At 56.6% G+C, this 20678-nt stretch overlaps 1 protein-coding gene across 3 annotated transcripts; it reads right to left on the bottom strand.

Annotated features, from left to right (window-relative positions):
• Positions 1-3283: 3283 nt before the first annotated feature.
• Positions 3284-19300, bottom strand: PVALB (parvalbumin). Of its 3 annotated transcripts, none has more exons than XM_058741400.1 (5): positions 19200-19300; positions 16767-16834; positions 15003-15135; positions 13719-13828; positions 3284-3502 (listed from the first exon to the last, which is right to left on the bottom strand). In XM_058741400.1, exons 2-5 carry the CDS (start codon positions 16825-16827, stop codon positions 3474-3476), a joined length of 333 nt encoding a protein of 110 aa, XP_058597383.1. In that variant the 5' UTR covers positions 16828-16834; positions 19200-19300; the 3' UTR covers positions 3284-3473. The 3 variants fall into 3 exon arrangements, with proteins under 3 accessions (XP_058597383.1, XP_058597385.1, XP_058597384.1); XM_058741402.1 differs by lacking the exon at positions 19200-19300 and adding an exon at positions 17737-17761; XM_058741401.1 differs by lacking the exon at positions 19200-19300 and adding an exon at positions 17322-17392.
• Positions 19301-20678: the final 1378 nt, after the last annotated feature.

The following is a 20678-nucleotide window of genomic DNA, read 5'->3' as shown; positions in this document are numbered from 1 at the left end:
CTGAGCTGCCCCTTGCCGACGGCTTTCTGATGCTTATATAAGCCTGAATATCAGCGTCAACCGCTCCAAATCTTTCTAGGACAATTGTCCCCCGTAGAACGGCCGCAGAGGCACGGGAGGTGGGGGATCTTCGGCAGGGGAAGCAGAGCCAGACGGAGGCCATACTTTGGAGAGAGGTCTTGCCATTACTGTGATGACCCGATGGGGTAATGCTTCTCAAACGCTTAGCTGTGTCGGGCACAAGCAGGCGCTCAAAAATTACCTGTTGGATAAAAAACAACAACAACAACAACAAAAAAACAAAAAACCCTAAAAAAAAAAAAACTAAAAAAAAAACTAAAAAAAAAAAATAAAAAAAAATCATTTGTTGAGCGTCTGAATAAATGTTGGCTATTTTCCTTTTCCTTGGCTGTGTCATTTGGGCAAGTTCTCTCACCTCTCTGAACCTTTCTTTCTTTCTTTCTTTCTTTCTTTTTTTTTCTTTTTCATTCGTAAAAATAGAGACTGTTCCCTTCCTTGGAGGGTTGCGGTGGGGATCCAGACGTGGGATATACAAAATGTCTGGCACACAGTAGGTGTTCGAAGGAGACAGAGGCAGGTTTGGAGGGCAGTTCTGTCCAGCCTCAAATCTGGAGCCCTTTACACTCGTGTTCTCCACACCCGTGGCTGCAAGAAGGGAGAGTCCGCAGCCCCGACTTGTCCCATCCATCCTTCCCCCCTCCGATCCTTCTTCGCTCCCTCTTCTCTCACTTTTCAGCGTCCTCTCCGCACTCCGGGACGTTCAATCCATCACTCAGTCCTCTGTCCACACAGGCAGGCTGCTCCCTGCTCTTATCAAAGGCCACTCATGCTCCTCCTCCCCGCCCTGGGCTCCCTCCCTCCTGGTCCCCAGCCTCTCCAGGACACAAGGGAAATGGAGATGATGAGTGAGCCTAACAAGGAAGAAACTGAGTTGTGTTCAGCCGATGAACAATTGAAGAGGGTGGTGACAAGGTCCTCGGGTGACTCCGGCTGGAGTCTGCAGGATGCTGGGCTCAGAGGACTTCCCTTGTGCCCCACTCCTTGCCGAGGTGGAAGGTGTCCGAGGGCGAGGCACGGCGGCTGGGTGGGAAAGCGGGAGACTGGGGTCAGGTCCCCATTCTGTTCTGCACTTGTGGCCTTGAGCCAGTGATTGGCCACGTTTGGCCTCTGTGGCCACATCCGCACCATGGCACCTTTTTGTGAGCCAGGTCCCCGGGATCCAGCAGGGGACCCCCCACCCCCAGACATGACCTTGGGAACCTTATGATCGGAGACATGGGCATGAATTAGGTTGTCACACCTAATTCCCCATTTCACCCACGACAGATCAGTGCTTACCTGCGGGGAAGTTCAGAAGCTCTAACCCTGGCTGGGGGAGTCCGGAGAAGGAAAAGGACTGAGGCAGGGAAAGCGGTGGGGAGGGCAGGATGGTCGAGGCTGAGGGAACAGCTTAGTTGGGAGCGAGGGGGGCTGGGGGTAGAAGGCAGAGATGTGGGGGGACGGGGTGGAGAGGGGGACTGGGCGCCTGTGGGCAGGGAAGGCTGTGCTTTGATTCAGGGCTCTACTGTGGATGGGGCAGTCACAGGACAGTTTTAAGCAGAGCAATGTGACCTGATCTGTTTTGGAAAGAGCCCTCAGGGCCTCTGGGTGGAGAGCAGATCGGGGAGGTGGGGGAGGCCCGGGACCCCGGCTAGGAGGCCACCGGGGCGGTCCAGAGGCCCGGGAAGCTGCCACCAGCGGCTCTCAGAGCCGGCTTGGAGCCCGCAGACTTCCGCGTGGCATGGGTCCCAGTATAGAGCAATGCCAAACCTGAGTTACAGCCAGCGACTGGAAGTCTGGCCTCCTCGGAAAGTCTGAACTGGAGGCTCTTCACGCATGTGAGACCCTGGTGGCAGGGCTCTGTGGAGGCGGACCCCTACCCCGCCCTCCCCACCCCTACCTGTGATTGGGCCTGGATCAGGTGGGGGTGGGGAGGGTGGCGGAGTGAACTGAATCAAAAACTACGGGGTAGGAGGCAGGAGGAGGCTTGGTGAGGGATGGCCGCTGTGGGGTTACTTGTCGTTCCCACCCCCCACCCCCAACACCGCTGTACTCCCCAGTCCCCCGAAAGGCGTCCTGCCCTCGAGGAAGCCTTTTCTCCTTGTCCCGCTCGTGCTCCAGACAAATCCTTTCCGAGTTGAGCGCCCCGCAGCCCATGTCCTGTGTCCCCTGAGAGGTCGAACAGCCCTGCTTTCAAAGGCGCTTTGCTGCCGGGCCACGTGCTGCCCTGAGTCTGAACTGTGATGTGTGCGCTGTCATTTGGGGGTGGGGTGACAGGCACCGAAAGCCGCCTCGGGCCAGTGAGGCCCTTCCGAGCTGCTGCTTCCTGGGTCTGATCCCAAGTCCCCTGCTAAGCCTGGGTCAGCTGACGCTGCCCGGAGGCCACCAGGGAAGGTGGCCTGTCCGTACCTGCTGCTCAGCCTGAATCCCGACGGGGTTGCCTGGCCCGGCCTTGCCCTGGCTTCACTACTTATTCGTAGTGTAACTTGGGGCAAACATGAGATAATGATAGTACTCATTCATAGGGTTGTTGTACAGATGGAATCGCGTAAAGGGTTCCGTCCAAAGTAAGTGCTCAATAACCGTTAGCCACTGGTATTAATGGGACTAAATTTGGAATCTCCTGATGGGGTGACTGGGAAAGAGAAGCTCTTTTCTCACCGGCATTGAGATGCTGGACGAATCTTGCCACCATGAGGGAGGGCCTGCCTGATAATGCATCCAGCAAAATGGAACACAGTGCTCAGAGGGAAGAAGGACTTAATTCTGATGATAGCACTCGGGTCCCTTGATCCAGCTGTTCCTGAAGACCTATCCCTGGACCATTCAGGCATAACCAGATTTTTTTTTTCCTTCCTTTTTTACTTAAGTTATTCTGTGTTGGGTTTTTGTCATTTGTAACAAAGAGTCTTAATGGGTATCCATCCATCCATCCATCCATCTAGAAGTCCTAGCTGTGCGGGGTTGACACATCACTTTCCTAAGACTCAGTCTCTGCATCTGTAAAATGGGAGTTTCATCACCTACCTTATGGGCAGTTTCAAGGACTAATGGGCAACCCATGCAGAGTACCATTCTCGTACCCAAGGCAGAGGAGGGCTCAGTAAATTTCCCTCCGATCCCCTTTTCTGTCTAAATCCTGCCCCACCCCTGCACAGGTGTGTCTGGAGAGCCAAGGCAGGATCCACACCCCAGCAGGTCCACAGCCTCCGGAGCAGTAGAATCTGATTGGTACAGCCTTTATTGTTTCTCCAGCATTTTCCAGAAGAATGATGTCGTTTGAGGGCCGCAGGGGGTGGGGGGAGTAAAAAATAACATAAACACACTGAACAGAAACGCAGGAGGGCAGCTCGAGGGGCTGAGATTGGGTGTTTGGGGCAGAGAAGGGGAAGGCCTGGGGTAGTCACAGCCTCTTAGCATTTGGCCACCAGAGAGAAGAATTCTGCAAAAGAAGAGGAAAGAGAGGTGAGTCAGAGGGGGACGGTGTGGAAGGACTCGCCATGGCCTGACCGCCGGGCCCTGCACGGTGCTTTCTCCTGGCTCTCCCCTCTGCTGCAGGCCTGGAGTGATGGAATGAGTGAGTGTGGGCACAAATGAATGAATGAATGAAGTCAATGAGAAACGGCGAGCCTATCATCATCTCTCTTTTGTTTGTTTTACTTAGAAAAAAGTTTTACTTCCAGTGTCATTGCCATACGGTGTAGGTCTATTCGTTTCAGGGGGTACAATAAAGTGATTCAACACTTTCGTATAGTACTCAGTGCTCATCTGGGTCAGTATACTCTTTTTCTTTTAATGTTTATTTTATTTTTGAGACAGAGAGACAGAGCACGAGTGGGGGAGAGGCAGAGAGAGAGGGAGACACAGACTCCGAAGCAGGCTCCAGGTTCCGAGCCATCAGCACAGACCCTGATGCGGGGCTCGAACCCACGAACTACGAGACCGTGACCTGAGCGGAAGTCTGAGGCTTAACCGACTGAGCCATCCAGGCGCCCCTTTGCTAGAGATATTCTTTGATTGGCTGCAAATCTTCTCCTCCCCAGCAGTGAGGTGGTCAAGGAAAGAAGGTGAGGCAGGGAAAAAAAAAAAACCAAAAAACCTCTCGATCTGCTATGTCTTTATCAGCCTTTTGTATTTCTTCCGTAAGTTTTCTGCTCATCTATACTCTCTTTCAAAAAAAAAAAAAAAGAAAGAAAGAAAGAAAGAAAGAAAGAAAGAAAGAAAAAGAAAAGAAAAGAAAAGAAAGTAAAAGGTGATTCCAGTGAGCAACCTGATTCAAGAGCCATTGTGTGTTTTTCCTCCTCAGGGGGCTCAACAAGACCATGGAGGAGACTGGAGGAGGTGACATCTCCGTGCCGCTCAGACGGATGAGTGCGTACAGGTGCTCAGAATGAGCTGGGCCCTGTCTCCCACAGCTCCTCATTTAACTGACCATCACGCAGGAAACTGGGAGTGATTCCCACTTTACAGAAGGGGAAACTGAGGCCCAGAGAGACGTGGCTTTTCAGAGCCTCCAGGGCTGTAAGGGGCTGAGCTGGGACTTAAGACCGGGGGTCCAGCTCCCTCCACGTGACTTGCGGTCGAGTCCACGGTGGGGTCACGTGCCCTCCCGCCCCAGGAACATCTACCTGCCCAGCTTCGCCGAACACTAAGTAATGATGTCAGAGATTGGTGTCAGCACTGGGAGGAGATCCAGTGTCCCCCACTGAATCCATCCCCGCCTAAATAAACAAAGGGGTGTCTCCGACCAGGTGAGGGGAGGCACAAGGGAGCCAGAGATGATTCTTGCCCTGAAGGAGCTTCTGGTCTGGTCAGGGAAGAAACAGTACCTGGCAGGACATGCTCCATGCTGCTGGCCTCTTTTCTGAATCTCAAGCTCGCTGGGGGCATTCCCACCACAGGACCTTTGCACCTGCCGTTCTCTCTGCCTGGTGGGCGCTCAGACTTCCTCACGGCTGTGTTCCCAATTCAGCTGTCCCTCCTCCTGGGGCCTTCTCTGGCCATTCTGGTGACGGTGGTGACCCTCCCCTACCGTGGTCCTCTTTGCCATCACCATTTCTTGCCCTGCGCACAGCGCTTACCCCTCTTGAAACACTTTGGAGTACGTTCCTGCTTAGTCCCTTGTGATCTGCCTCTCCCGCTGGAACAGAAAGCTCCAGGGCCCGCCCACCTTGTTTCCTGCCCCACCCACCACCTGCCTCCGAGCCTGACCCTGAGAGGCCGCACGGGTTTGTGAACAGTTTGCCGATGGATGGCGGGCCCAGAGACTTCCCTGTCACCGGGAGAAGAGGTGTCTTCTGTTTAAGGCATCAGCAAAACTTCAGAGGGCATGTGGCTTCTGATAGAGTCCTGCGAGAAGATGTGGGGTTCCTACAGGAGAAAGCAGATGGCGGGGAAGGGACCAACAGGCAGGGGCCTTTGGCAGGCAGGGGCTCAGAAGGCAGGAAACAATGGGCTGGATTTGGGGGACGCCCAGTAGCCATTTCTGGGCTGGCACCCCCTAAATCTGGCTCTGCCGCTTATGGGCTGTGTGACCTCAGACAAAGCGCTTGGCCTCTCTGAGCCTCCCTGTCATCATCCATAAAAGGAAGAGAAGTCAGCGCGCTTCTTCAGTTGGGAGAAGGCGAGAAGAGCCAGCAAATCTCTGCCCCCCACCCCCAGGAGCTCCCCTGCCCCTGGTTCTCCATGCCCCTCACCTGGGGCGTCCTTGCTGCGGCAGTCCTAGGGACTACTGCCCCGCGGCCAGGTCTTCTGAGACCTTTATTTGGAATAAAGGGGGGCCCAGGGGATGTCTGCCCGGTTGTTTTTTCTCTCCGGGAGACAAGAGAGGAGACAGGAAGGAGTTTGCCACCCTCTGCCACGAGACGTCTCTGAGATGCTGCGTCCCCAGCCTGCCAGCGTGTGGGGCCCCAGGGCCGTCCCCATCACGTCTAGAAAGGATTGAGAGTTAGGGTTCCAGGCCCAGCCTGGCGCGTTTGCTGGGAAACGTGCCTCTCTGGGTGTCGGTCCGGGTGTCGATCTGTCGGTGTGTGAAGGTAGGGGACACTAATGATTTCTTGTGAAAACATGGCTTCAGGGTATCAGAAGTACGTGGGGCTCCTCGGGGCGCGTCCCCCCCTCCCCAGACCTTGTACAAGGCACGTACGTCAACCCCCACCATGCAATCTCTTAGTTTGCATCCTGTGCCCCCACGGTCACTTGGAATGTCAGCCCTCGGGGACGCTGGGGGAGGGGTGTATAGAACTCACCATGCTACTGTCGCAGCTCTTCTGTAAAGCCAGCATTATGTTCAGATAAAATAACGAAAAAACTGATCCCTGCCCCGCGGAGGGACACGTGCCTGGGCTCCTTGCCTTTCTGGGGTTTGAGCTGGGAAGTGGACGCCACCCTCTCCTGTCCCCAGGCTGTCCTCGAGGACAGGGAAGGCAAGGGACCTGGGTGTGGGCGTGTAGGTATCGACTGGAGGTGGGAGAGAGCGGGGGGGGGGGGGGGGGTTCTCTAACTGGTCCTGAAAACCCCCGGGGCTGCAGGCTGAGCGATGACAGCGACTGGCCGGGATGGACCCGGAGCACCAGGTACTCTAAAAATCCCTCCTGTGGGTGGGGACCAATGCGTCTGCTTCCTCAGCCAGGAGCTCCTGTGACCCTGTGACAGCACCTCGGGAGACAGGTGGTGCTTATCGTCAGTGCTGTGATCAGCATTGTCTGTTTTTATAGGATTTAAGAATTCTTGGGGCGCCTGGGTGGCTTGGTCGGTTAAGCGTCCGACTTCGGCTCAGGTCATGATCTCACGGTCCGTGAGTTCGAGCCCCACGTCAGGCTCTGTGCTGACAGCTCGGAGCCTGGAGCCTGTTTCGGGTTCTGTGTCTCCCTCTCTCTCTGCTCCTCACCTGTTCATGCTCTGTCTCTCTCTGTCTCAAAAATAAATAAACGTTAAAAAAATTTAAAAAAAAAAAGAATTCTTGGGGCGCCTGGGTGGCTCAGTCGGTTAAGCAGCCGACTTTGGCTCAGGTCATGATCTCTTGTTCCGTGGGTTCGAGCCCCGCATCAGGCTCTGTGCTGACAGCTCAGAGCCTGGAGCCTGTTTCAGATTCTGTGTTTCCCTCTCTCTGACTCTCCCCTGTTCATGCTCTGTCTCTCCCTGTCTCAAAAATAAATAAAACGTTAAAAAAAATTATTATGCATGGAATGCAAAATGCAAAGCATTCTATATATATTATGTCATTGGATTCTCACAACTACTGCATGGCAAGGATGCTTCTGTCTGCATTTTATAGATGGGGAAACGGAGGCCCCAGAGGTAATTAGCTTGGCCGAGATCACACAGCACACGTGAGTCAAGCTACTGCTTTTAGGCTCCTTTCTGAACCCCGGAGCTTTCCGACCTACTTTGACCTAGGCATAGAGTGACACAAGAGCCAGCTCAGATATTGCCACCCCCGTGACTCTGTCATATCAGCCCCTTTTTATTTACTTCCTGGTGCTTAGCACTCTCCGAAATGAACTTATTTATGTACTTACTTATTTTTGTCGGTCTCCCCCTACTAGAGTGTAAGCTCCAGGCTTGTCTACCAGCCTCCTAGCATACAGTGTGCCCACCGGCCCACAGCAGGTGCTAATGAACAAATGCCAAATGGGTGGACTGATGGAGAGATGGACAGATGGAAGGATGGATGGATGGAAAGATGGAGGGATGGATGGATGGGTCACGAGTCCTCCTTAGGGTCCAACAAATTCTGACTTGCCTCATGTCTAGTTTTCACAACAGCCCTGGGAGCTGAGTGGGGGTGATTCCCACTTTATAGACGGGGAACCGGAGGCCCGGAGAAGTGAAGTGTCAAGGCCATGCAGCAAATAAGAGGCAGAGGCAGGATTTGGCCTGTGGTCCCAGGAACACCCTCTCCATGAGTGCGGAGAGGCCATTCCTGCTTGGGCTAGCGTCCCAGATCGGGCGGAAGCAGGGACTCCCTCAACCTGCCATTTAATCTGGAAAGCTGGCCAGAGCCCATATATCCTGTCCTCGGGCACTAAGTTTGCTCTGCGCTAGACTAAAAGGAGACATGAGTCCGTCTGCCAATACCAGCTCATGGAGAGGCTGTTCAAAGGGGAAGCTGGTCCTTAACAGTTTCCCGACCCCCACTGACCCCCCCCAACCCTCACCCTAGAAATCAAGGGGCGCCTGGGTGGCTCAGTTGGTTGAGCGTCTGACTTCGGCTCAGGTCATGATCTCACGGCTCATGAGTTGGAGTCCCTGCATCGGGCTCTGTGCTGACAGCTCGGAGCCTGGAGCCGGCTTGGGATTCAGTCTGCGGCTCTCTCTGCCCCTCCCCCCACTCACGCTCTTCTAAATATAAAAAATAAAACATAAAAAAAAAAAAAAGAAATCACGGGTCCTGGGACCGCTCATCCGCAAGGAGCCAGTGAATGCCTTCACCCGGAGTGGCATTTGGTGGGGTCAGCATGAGGGCGACCAAGGAATGCCAACCACGGGTCTCTCCCGTGGCAGTCAGGCCACTTGGACTGGGATATATCTTGGACCTGCGGGGTTTTCAAAAGCTTCTGAAAACAGACTCCTTTGCCCACCCTGGGATCCACTCTGAAGCAGCCAGCACGGCACGAAGGCCACACGCCCCGGCTTTTTGCAGAGAACACTAGATTCTAATTTTATCCTCCCAGAAGCTAGCAGGGCATTTTGTAGACAAATTGAGGGCAGAGGTCACCTCTTCCGTACCTTTCGTTTGTGCCTCAGGGCAGAGTTCTTAGGAATCAGCCAATTAACGAACAGCCCTCTTATCAAAAGGAAAAAAAAAAAAAGTCTCCTCTAAAATGTCCAGGTTTCCCCTTAAGGAAAAACAAATGAGCAAAATATCCAAAGCCTTGCGGAAGTCTAGGTCAATTGATTTGGCGGAGGGATGTTGGGACGACGGATGGGGAGGAGGTTCTGACCTTGGTCCTGCCTCCTGCTCCCGCCCCCGCCCCCGCGCCCTCACCCCTCCAGGTCTCAGTTTGCTCCTGTGTGCAATGTCAGGTCGAGGAGACGCCTTTCCAGCTCTCGCAGAGAGCCTCGAGCAAGGGATCGGGGAGGCAACTCCTGCCTCCCACTCATTCTTGCTTCCGTGACCTTGGGCCGGACACGTCGCCTTACTGTGCCTCAGTTTCCCCATCTGTAAAAGGGAGCTCCTTGGCTCCTTTAGAGGAACCGGCGCTAAAGCCCCTGTCACCGGCCTGATCCGTAGCCGGCGCGCAGCATTTGGTAGGCTGTATACAGGTTAATTCCACCTCCCTTGGGTCTCCTCTCCATCCGACACAGGTTGGAGCTTCGAAATGTCAACAAAAATCCTGAGGCAAAGACAAGGAGGGGGTGGGCAGCAGAGGGCAGGGGGGCGGTCCAAAAGATCGAGACCCGACCTACGGCAACTTGCCCGCACCACCTACGCCATCCGAGTTAGGAGCCCCCCTCCAGCACGCCCATCTGAGGACACTCGGGCTCTGGCCCTCAGTTTCCACGTCTGTGAAATGGGGATACCGAGAGCATCTCCTCATAGGGTTTCTGGTGAGGACTACATGAGATAATGGGTGAGACGCGTCTGCTGTGTTGGTGCCCGGCACACCGAGGGAGCACCTCTAAATCCAGATGGGAGGGAGAGCATCCCTCTGGAAGGACGCAGAGCCCCACCTCTGTCCCCTGAGTCCTCCCTGGAGATCCCCAAGGGCCAGCCTGTAGTTTCTTCCTCATCCACTTAGAAAAGAACGAGGGGGTGGCGACGGGGAGGCTCAGAGGGTGAGAGGGCTCAGCCTTCTCCTTTCTCATAGGAAACTGCAGTTAGCCTAATTAGGTCGGTCCCAGTCCCAGGGCCGTGGGGATTGGACAAATTTAGAAGCTATTGACAGGTGAGACCAGCACATGCTGACAGCCCAGAGAGAAACTGAGATGGACCTTGAGTCAGCTCTTGGAAGCCTCTTTCCTTCCCTCTGTCGTGACCACCGGGATGGAGGGACCGGCCTCTTGGTTTATCACCTCGCCTCTAAATAGCTCCCGGGCTAGGTTGCTTATAAATCGGTATTGCAAACAGGGATCACTTTCCCACCCGGCATCCGCTGGGGAATTAAAGCAAGCATCTCGCTAAGCCCAGAAACCATTTATAACTGGCATGTCTCGGCCCAGCCTGGCGGAGGGAGTGACAGAGTCAGGGGACTCGGGTTCCCTACCGCCACGGATTTCTGTGTGACTTTGGCGCTTAACGCCCACTGGGCCTCAGTTTCCACAACTCTCAGTGGGGGAATCACAGACTCTGTCTCCCCCGCCCCCTTATAGGGCTGATGTGACGACGCAGGGAGACGGGACAAAACGCCACACGCCTTAGGGCTCTGCCACCAGGACTGCGGCTGGCCCTGAGGTGCTCATCCGGCCTTGCCTGGAAATCAAATCCCGACCTCTCCTTCCGTCCCTCTCACTTTCCTCCCGTCTTAGACCCCATTTCGTCTTCTTTGAGGGCTGGTGTTCGTTCCGCAAGGGTTTCGAGGAGGCTTCCGAGAGAAAGCACACATACAAAATAGGAGGGAAGGGGTCGTTTCCAGAACACTCACTTAATTCAAGCAACGGCCCTTTGAGATGGGTATTTTTATCCCCACTCTGGGAGGAGGAGATAGATGGCCAGGGAGAGAAAAAGGCTTGGCCGTCCACACTGCTAGTGGGGTGCGCAGGTCGTATTTTCTGCCTGACTTTAGGTGTTTCGGCCCAAGGGCGCCCGCCTGCTCACCACGTCAAATGGGCTGCTTACGGATGAGAACAGATTTCGCCAGAAGGAAGCAGAAAAGGCAGATGCCTCAGGGCACATGAGTGGAGCAGACTGCAGTGGTCCAGGGATAATTAAGACTAAATTTTTCAGCCACCGAAGCAAAAAAGCAAACCACAGGCTCTTGAGCTGGAATAGCCTGGAAGCATAGGAAACAGGACCCATCACAGTGTCGGGTTTCAGGGAACCGGTAACTAGATGGCGTGTGTGTGTGTGTGTGTGTGTGTGGGTGGGTGTTGTGTGGGTGATAACCACTCGTCCTGTCAGCCTGCACGGTCCACACGGGCAGGCATTGGGAGTGGAGAGCCCAGGCCGGGGACGTGTCCTCGTGAGAGGCAGGGTGGCGGCGGGGGGAGGGGCGGGGAGGGGTCCTGGCTGGACCTCTGAGCTTCAGTCCTGCCCCTGCTACTGAGCGACCCCGGACACGTAACCTCCCCGTGCCTCTGTCTCCTCATTTGTAGAAGGGGGAAGTGTGAGAGCACCTGCCTTCTAGGATTTTTGTAAGGCAGTGGTTCTCAAAGTACGGTCCCCGGAGCAGGAGTGCCACCTGGGAACTTGGTGGAAAGGCCCACACCTGGGCCCCACTCCAGGCCAAAGGACTCAGGAGCTCTGGGGGTCGGGCCTCCACCAGTTCGTCCTGAGCTTGAACTGTGTGGGCAGTTAGGCACTGGCCCTTCTCTTTCCACATCTGTACCTCCATCCTCTGTCACAGGTGACGTGTGCTCAGAGTCCAGCACTGGGCCGGGCACACATTGCCACCTTGGTGACGATTCGCTCTTCCTACCCCCAGCAAACCAACCTTCTTGCCCCTTTCTAAACATCCCTAAACTTCCCAGCCTTACGCCTTTGCTAAACCCGACGCCTTGCCCGGGGCTCCGCAGGGACGGCCCCCCACCCCAGACTCCAGCCTGTGGCTTCCTGCCCACAGCCTCCAATCTGCCGAAACGCCTCCGTTCCTCCCTCTCCAAAAGGCTTCTCTGCACCTCCCTGGTGTCGCCGTTCTTTCGTGCGCCTGTACCTAGAGCTGTAAGCGACGTGTGGATGGAAGGGAAATAGTGTCACGGCCACCGTTTGCCGAGTACTCACAATGCTCTGGGCCCCGCACTCAACGTGCACGGTGTCACGGAATCCTCACAAATGCCAGTGACCCATGCGTTGTCCGTGCCCAGTTTATCAATGGGCAGCTGGGGCTCCGGGTGGCTGAGCCACTGCTCCGGGGCACCCAGCCAGCAAATAGCGCCGCTGGGAGTAGGGTCTAATTCATCTTTGCCTCCCTGATAGCCTGGCACAGGCTTAGCACTCGGGAAATGTCTGTTAGATCAGTTGCAAAAGTTGAGTTATCTCTTTAAAATATGAGTTCGGCAGGGAGGGAGAGAGGGAGGGAGGCAGGCAGGGAAGCAGCCTAGGATCTGGCCTGGTTTTTCTTTTTCATGTAGGTTCTTCCAGAACAGCCAACCCTGGGGCCCCCGCCCCCACCTACGGTGGCTTCTGAGCGGTGGCCTACTGGCTGCAGATAAAAACAGGAGACAGGTGTGGCGGTTTGGGTTGGGGTCAGGGCGGGAACGCTGGCTCAAGGTGGAGCTAAGTGGCTTGCTGAGGAGGGGGTGTGGGGACAGGTGCCACTCACCGGAACGCACCAAGACCAGTCACCCATTTCTCTCCCGCACTTTCGGCTCAGGCTCCTTTCAAGTCACCTCCCTCCTTTGCAGCCACGGGAGAGACAGCTGGGACTAGAAGGCCAGGCGCCCGGCTGCGTCTGACCCTGTCTCCATTTTGGTCGCGGACAGAAAACTTTAATACACTACATGCACATTCGGAAGCGTTTTAACTTTCCCAGAGCAGTTTCGTGTTGACAGCCACTTAATTTTCACAACGAGCCCGAGCAGGTCCTAGGATGAAACTACGCACCTCGCTTGGACCGTTACGAGCTGCGGGCACAGCTTGTGGGAAAGAGTTCTTCCAAAGCCTTGTTCCCCCACTTATGTCCTAGCTCTTTGAACAGGCTAAGCACCTTCAGCCTCAGTTTGCCCATCTGCAAAACGAAGATCATTCTCAAGGCTGTTGGGATGCTAAGGAAGGAAACGCTGCTGGGGGTGCTCTGGGGGTGCTCTGGGGGTGCTCGTTACACCTCAGCGGAGAAGCATGCAGGGACCACCAGCCTCTCTGGAAGCCTGTTCTGAAAGCAAAGCTTGAAAAGCATGGCCCAGACATCCCTTTTCCTAATTCCTAGCTGATTGCTGGCTGGCTCTTTTTCCTGGCTCCCCTTCAGGGCCAGAACGGTATGTTTGGGCAAAGCCAGAACAGGTCTTGAAACCTGAAGTTACAGGATACCAGGACAAGATGTTGAGGAGGATGGAAAATAAGGAATTTCCATCTCTGGAATTTGAGAACAGGAGGGCCCACAGGGCCCTTGGGGATCAGTTGGCCTCATCTCCTCGGATTACAGATGGGAGACTGAGACCCAGAGAAGGAGAGAGACGGCCCAAGGTCACACAGCCAGTTGGGGCAGAGCCGGGACCGGAACTCAGGCAAAAGTTGCAGGCCAAAGTCAGGGGAAAAACAAAATCCCAAATCATCCTTGATTCCCTATGCAGCAGGGAGAAAAAAAAGAGAATCCGTTCCTTTCGGGTTGTTCAAATTTAGAAAAAATGTACCAGTTGTGTGTGTGTGTGTGTGTGTGTGTGTGTGTGTGTGCCTGGCTTACATGACAGAGCTCTCAGACCCAATGCATTTCCTTCTAATCCCAGGGAGTACAGGACTACCTCTCCTCTCTCCTTCACGGGACAGCGATAGCTCCAAGCTTTTAGCATCCAAACATCCCAAGATCCATGATGTGTTCAGGCCCCAGGTCATGGTTACTCACCATCGACATCAATCTTGCCGTCCCCATTCGTATCGCCAGCGGTCATCAGCATCTTGGTTTCTTTCGTAGACAGTTCTCTGGCATCTGGGTGGAAGCCCTTTAGGATGAATCTGGGGAGAAAAGCCAGGGAGGGAGTCAGGTGGAGGTCACCTTGCAAGGACAGGTACGGGCCACCGGGCTAGGCAGCAAGCGGGGGACACGTATGCAGCTGGGCTGGGCGTCACGGGTGGGTGTGCAGAGAAGGACAGGCTGTCCTCCGCAAAATGTGGACCCCACGCCAGGCAGGGCACCTGCATTTGTTTATTTATTCGGCCAACACCACAAACGCAAAAGTGTCTTCTCTGTGCCAGGGCTGTGCTGGAAAGTGGGAGCACAGAGGAGGAAGGCACCTAAAAAAATGAGGCGGAGGTCAAGACCGCACGGTGTGATGGGTGCAATGGTGAGGAACTAGAGAAGGGTGCTCAGAGGACGCATCCATCCCACCTGGGGTGAGGGGGAGAGTCAGGGAGGCTTCCGGGAGAAGGTGACATCTGGAGAACAAGCAGATGTCACCTGGAGGGGGGGGAGGGCGGCGGGGGGGGGGGAGGAGGGTGGGTAGAAGGGGAAGGTTCTAGGCAAAGCGTACCCTTGTGGGATGATCTGGGGTGAGACTGAGACTGGATGGACAGGGAAGTCCCTATTGCGAGGCCTCTCTCCACACCATCCCCCTTCTCTTGAAGACGAAATCCAAGGCAGTCTTGGCCAGAGAGTGACGTAAGACGAGCCTGATGGGCAGCGACGAGCCGGGTGCGTTTTCCTAGTGATGACCTTCCCCTCCTCCGCTTTGCTCCCAGGACTCCTGACCCCCAAAGTTGGTTCTGCATCCCCACCTTGCCCGGACACTGCTTTAGCTGCACTGTTACAGAAGTGCAGGGGGCGGGGTGGGGCGGGTCTGCGGGTTGGTGGAGGGTGCCTTTTAGGCAAATGACAATCAACGAACTAACTACTCGGGGTAGCGCTCCCTGTCTTGCGTGTGGTGTGAAGCATCCAGAAAACCTGCCTCTTCATGTGTATTAAATTATTAAGTAGCACCCTTCCGTTAGCCATATTAAGTGGCTATAATTTAACCTAGTTAGTTGCACTTTCTGCTGCGGATTTTATTCCTCCGGAAGCAACGGCCGTCAGGCAGAGTTATTTTCTGCCAACGGTGCAGAGACAAGGGCAGCCCTGATGGGAACTCGGCAGTAAGAATCCCAGCCCCCCACGCCCCCTCAGCCGGGGCCGTCCCCGCAGGCCTCAGTTTACCCCAGCTCCTCCTCCTCGATGAAGCCGCTCTTGTCTTTATCCAGGATGCGGAACACCCTCTTTATGTCATCCGGGCTCTTCTTCTTCAGGCCGACCATTTGGAAGAACTTTTTGTAGTCGAAGGAGTCGACAGCTGTGGGGGGTGGAGAGCAGCGGGTTAAATGACAAAGAAGGGGCGGTAGGGAAGGGCAGGAGAATGGGGGTGCCACAGCATTTGCCGACTGATCTCCCTGTGCTGGTGCTGGGGGGGATAGAGGGGTGTACCTGGGTGGGAGGGCCTTTGCCCAAGGTCACGCGGCTGGAGGTGGAAGAGGTGGATTTGCCCCCACGCTCCGCCCTACCCTTCGCCGATGGGAGAGGTAGACTTTGAAGGCAGCGGGGCGTCCCGGGTTCCATGAAGGCTTTTGGGTGGTGGCCGAACGGGGGCGGGCAGGGGAATGGGAGGCGTTGTGAACACGGTGTGGTGTATCTTGGTGGGGGGGCGGTGGTCAGCCTTTTTTTTCGGCCACAGATGGTGTTGCCAGAAAATCGACAGAGGGAGGACAAGTTTTTCTCAAGGTCACCCAGCGGGAGGAGGAGGAGGAAGGGGGGAGGCCCCAGAAATGGTGGCTTTGCTGCAGATATCCATCCCAGCGGGAGTTGGGGGCGTGTTAGAAGTCTCCCTGGGAATTCCCAGTTAAGTTCCTGCTCAGAGGGGGAAGGTGGGTCAAGGAGAAGAGGGTGGGCTATCGCAGTACCCCAGGAGTGTGGTCTCCCAGAGCTTCTTACCCTGAGGAAGGGACACCAAGCAGAAAGGAAACGAGAGGCCCCCTCCCCAATTTTCTATGTCCTGTGCTCCCTTTCAGGACCCTAGAGAGGGTAATTTGGGGGTGTGGCAGGGAGGGGTCCTGCTGAGAGCCACGTTCTCCCCGCAGCCTTTGGCCGAGGGAAGTTGCTCTGTCCACCTCTGCCACTCCAGTAGGGGACTGAGACCGGAAGGTGACCTTAGTTCTAATCCCCCTCCTGCCCTGCTAGGTGACCTTGGGCAAGTTTCTGGCCCTCTCCCAGCCTCAGTTTCTCCACCTGGGTGAGGGGAGAGAGGAGGCAGGTAGCAGCTAAGAGCTCAAAAGCCCAGGGCAGCTCAGAGAGGTGGGGATGCCTGCCTGCTCCCCGCCCTTGGCCGCCTAAGGAGGCTGGAAGTTGGAAGCGCTGAGGATGCTGTGCGCAGGGCTGGGCAGAGCAGAGCGCCAGCTGCGGGAAGGTCACCCCGCTCGCGGGACAGTGGAGGTGGCTGGGGGGAGCTGTTGGGGGGGTGCTCTGACTCCCAGAGAGGGGCTTGGACAGTCAGGGAGCCAACAACCGCAAGCCGGAAGAGTCCTGTTCTAAACGGGGGGTGGGGGGGGGTGTCTCCGAAAGGGGCTGCTTGGAGAGAAGGCGGGCGCACCTGCAACCCCTCCAAGTGCCTTAACGGGAGGTATCGAGCGCCCACAAGGACCCGAAGGTCCCGCTTTCCACCCCGGTCTTTGCCCTTGGTCCCGGATCCCGAGTCCTCGCAGCAGCGCGGCCACCCGGCAAGTTTCGCTGGGCCTCCCCACCCGCTCCCTGCGCCAAGTCTCGCCCGAGAGGAGTTTGGGAAATGGCGAGGAGCCCCCTGCTCCGTCCTGCCAGCGCCCCGCAGGAAGCGTGGGCAGAGGAGCACGCGGGAGCACTGGCCCTCCGCGGGGGTGCCGGGGCCAGGGTGGTGGATCCGGGGAGAAGTCTGGGGAGGGGAGCGCGCTTGCTCACCGGTAAAGGCCTCCACCGCCTTCTTGATGTCCTCAGCGTCGAGCAAGTCTGTCATCGACATCCTGCAACTGTTGGAGCGGGCAGAGCAAGTGCGAGAAGATTAAAAAGTGCTTTTCTTATCATTTCTGCTCATATGACCAGCGCTGCAGTGCTGCGCGCCGGGCGCACGCCCGCCGGCCTGGCGCAGAGCCAGGGGGCGCGGGGCTGGGCGCGCCGCCAGAGCCGCTCAGTCCCGCCGCCGCGCTGGCCGGGCAGACGCGCGGACCCGCTGTCGCTCCCGCACCGCCCCCGCCGGGGTCCTCGCGATCCCAGAGGGCCGCGCGGCCAGGGTGCCCGGGGAGGGGGCGACCTCTGGAATTTATGGGGCTGGAGGGTTCGCCTGCCGTCAAGGGCGCGCAGGAGGCGCCAGCCTGGTGCAGCGCAGCGTCTCGGGTCGGTGCACCTCGGAGGCTGTCCCGCCACCTCGGGGAGGATACGGGACTGTCGGGGGTGGGGGGCCGAGCCCAAACCCCGGTGGGTCCCTCGGCCCTGCTCCCATTCTCTCTCCGCTCCTACCTCAGCCTCTGCTCTTGTCTGTCCTGGATGCAAATTTATGCTGCAAAATCTGAGCGCTGAGGTCTGGAAATCTGACCCCACAGGGGATGGCCGGGAGGAGGTGGCAGGGATGGGCGGGGCTGCTCAGGCCCTCCTCCCGGTGCCCCATCCCACATCTGGCCAGGGATGCCCTGAAACCTTCTTCTTCTTTCTTTCCTAGTCCGACTTTCCAAAGAACTGTTTTCAGATCTCCACTAACTACTAGGCTTCTCTGGTCTCCTGAGCCACTGAACATGGGAGTACAGTGGGGGCTCAGACTGCTGCCCCCGCAAACCCTTTGGGAGAGGGTGGGGCGGGGAGAGGCTACTTGAAATCTTTATGTCCCCTGTCCCCACTTGGAGACCAGAAGACTCACATTTGGGGAGAAGGTGGTTACCTTCAGACCACACTTTGGAGACAAGCGAAGCAGGTTTTATGGCTTGAACTTCACCTCTGGGAAATGTGGACACTTCCCAATCGTAGACAGCCAGAGACCAGTTGCATTCTTTCCCACAGTCTCCCAAGGATTCGGGCTGCAACCAGCTGCCTCTAAAGTGTGAGGAATGCTGGACGGGGAGTCAGGATGCCTGGGTTCCGGATCTGCGGCTGTGCTGAGTGCCTGTGTGACCTTGGGCAGTGACCTTCCCCTTTTCTGGTCTTCTGTCTCCCTGTGTTGGTGGTATTGATGGTCCCTTGTGGTGGGATCTTTAGACTCTGGCGGAAGGTGTGGGCGGGTGTTCAGAGGCTGAGGCTGGTGACACTTGGTGGGCGGCCGGGGAGAGCTGTCCAGCTGCTGGAGTTCTGGCACGCTGGCTGTCAACACCGTCTCCCTCGGCTCAGCCCTGGACGGCTGCCCTTCCTGGAAACCTTAGGACAACACCGCTCCGGTTGCCCCCTGCCTGTGAGTCAGCTCCTTCAGTCGACAGCCCTCCTGCCGGCTTCCCAGGAGCAGAGGCTGCAGTTCCCGACATGCTGTCTCTTGCCGCCGGGTCTTCCGCAGACCCCTCAACTGCCCCCGCCATCCCTGCCCCCAGACGAGCTGTTAACGTGGATGTGCTGGGCTTCTGTGCTATCATTTCAGCCCTCAGGCTCAGCTCACTCCAGGGGCCTATTTGGAGAGTCTGTTTCCCTAGCTGAGGGAGCCTCGTGCTATGCTGGTGGGGAAACTGAGGCCAGAGCAAGTCAGTGAATGGCCGAAGGACGCACAGCAAGGCAGTGGCAGAGAGGGAGCCCCTCCCGGATCTGCTGGCTTGGAATTCAGTGACCCTTGTCCTTGGAGCCCCCCCCCCCGCCGTTGCCCAGGACCCAGCCCTGTCAAGTCCCACGAGTGTGCCACAGACCACGCCCAAACACTGACCCCTGTGGCAAAGGCTGGAGCCACTGGGCAGGCCCATCCTCCCTCCTTTCCCCTATCTCTGCCTGCTAGACAAGCCTTCCAACAACTTGGCACCCTCTCTGGGCCGGAGCCCACCCGCCAGAGCACCGGATGTTATTGGGTCGGCCTGCCAGCCCTCCATCCCCTTCCTCCTGCTTCCACTGCCCACTCATGGGCCTCCTCTGATGGCATCACCGGAGTCCACAGACGTCTGGCTCCACCCATTTCATCCCACAGGTGGGGAGCCCGAGGCCCGGCCACGGGGAGGGCTCTGCCCCAGGCCACACCAGGCATTAAGCTGGAGAGCCCAGGAATTCGTACTCTCAGCCCTGGACCCCACAGCGGCGGACCTTCCAGCACCCCCCTCCCAGCCCCGTGTGGCTGTGGGAAGGGGCAATGTGGCTGTCCCGTCCAGCTGGCTTCCTCCCCACGGTAGCCCCCCCCCCCCCCCCCGTCCTCCTCCAACCTCAGTCCCTGCCACTCACCTCGGGTGGGGGTGGAGGGCTGGAACCTTCGCTGAAAGGCTGGGCCGGTGGGAGGTCCTGCAGGGAAGTGAGCCTGGTGGGGGGGGGGGGGGTGGCCACCTATATAGGCTTCTGCTCTGGCTATTTTGGGAGGTGGCGCTACCCCCAGCCCTCGGCCCCCTCCCCTTCCGGTGTCAGGTACTTCCCAACTACGGTGCTGGGTGTCTGTATCACATTCACCCTCCCTGGTTCCATCAAGCCAGGCCTATTAATAACCCTTGGCCCCTGCCTCCCTCCAGCACCCACAATCGAGGCCCGGGCAGGGCTCGCCTCCTCCGTGAAGACTTCCGCGACCACTTTATTATTTTTTAAAAATTTTTTTTTCAACATTTTTTAATTTATTTTTGGGACAGAGAGAGACAGAGCATGAACGGGGGAGGGGCAGAGAGAGAGGGAGACACAGAATCGGAAACAGGCTCCAGGCTCCGAGCCATCAGCCCAGAGCCTGACGCGGGGCTCGAACTCACGGACCGCGAGATCGTGACCTGGCTGAAGTCGGACGCTTAACCGACTGCGCCACCCAGGCGCCCCATCCGCGACCACTTTAGATGGAAGCCCTGTCTCGACCCTCCAGAATCCTGCAGGAAAGGAAGAGAAGAAGTGGGCAGATGAAGAAACAGGAACAGTCTCTGTGCACAGGGCGGGGCTCGGTTCTTGTATATACATCATCTCCGCATCACAGACTTGCTGTCCAGGCCTGGTCACGTCTGCGTGGACGAGGAAATGGCACAAAGACGTCAGGTGTTAGGGAAGTCACTACCCAAAGCCGTGAACCTGGGGCCCCGGATCCCGGAGTGGGGCCCAGCACTTTCGGGACACGATCCAGTGCCTGGAGATGTGTGTTCTGGGTGTTTTCTGACAAGCCCCTTCTTCTCTTTGCATTCCTGTCTCCCCATCTGGAAAATGAGCTCAAGTAGGTGCCAACTTCACTCTGTAGATGGGCTTGGGAGGGGGCGGGTCTAGGAACTGCCCTGAGATTATACGAGGAAAGTCACATGCAGGTATGTTCTTGTGAAACGAAGGCCCACAGCTTTTATGAGACGGTCAAAGGGATCTCTGGCATGATCTGTCTGGCATCGGAGATGACCATCTACGGGGTGTGTTTTGAAAAGCACGAATGAATGAATGGGTGAATGAATGAATTTAGCAAATTACTGATTGAGTATCTAGTGTGAACACCATAAAAGTTTCCTTTCCTCATCCCCGACCTGAAAAGAATCTCCAGGGCCCTGACATCATCCACAGGGAAGTTCCGTTCTTAACAGTGATGGGAGGAGGGCTGGCCTCTATGCAAAGTCTGTTTGGGAGAGAGGCTGACCGTCACTGATCACTGGAGCAGAGGCTGGACTGACTGGGGAAGCCGGTGCTAGAGCCTGGATATGGAGTCCATCCAGCATGTCCTGATGGAGGGGTCTGGACTCTGGCCTAGCATGACAGTAA

This window comes from Neofelis nebulosa, chromosome 8, assembly GCF_028018385.1.
Source record: "Neofelis nebulosa isolate mNeoNeb1 chromosome 8, mNeoNeb1.pri, whole genome shotgun sequence".
NCBI lineage: Eukaryota > Metazoa > Chordata > Mammalia > Carnivora > Felidae > Neofelis > Neofelis nebulosa.
The sequence above is the reverse complement of the archived record's forward strand: the minus strand, read 5'-3'. Positions and strand labels throughout refer to the sequence as shown.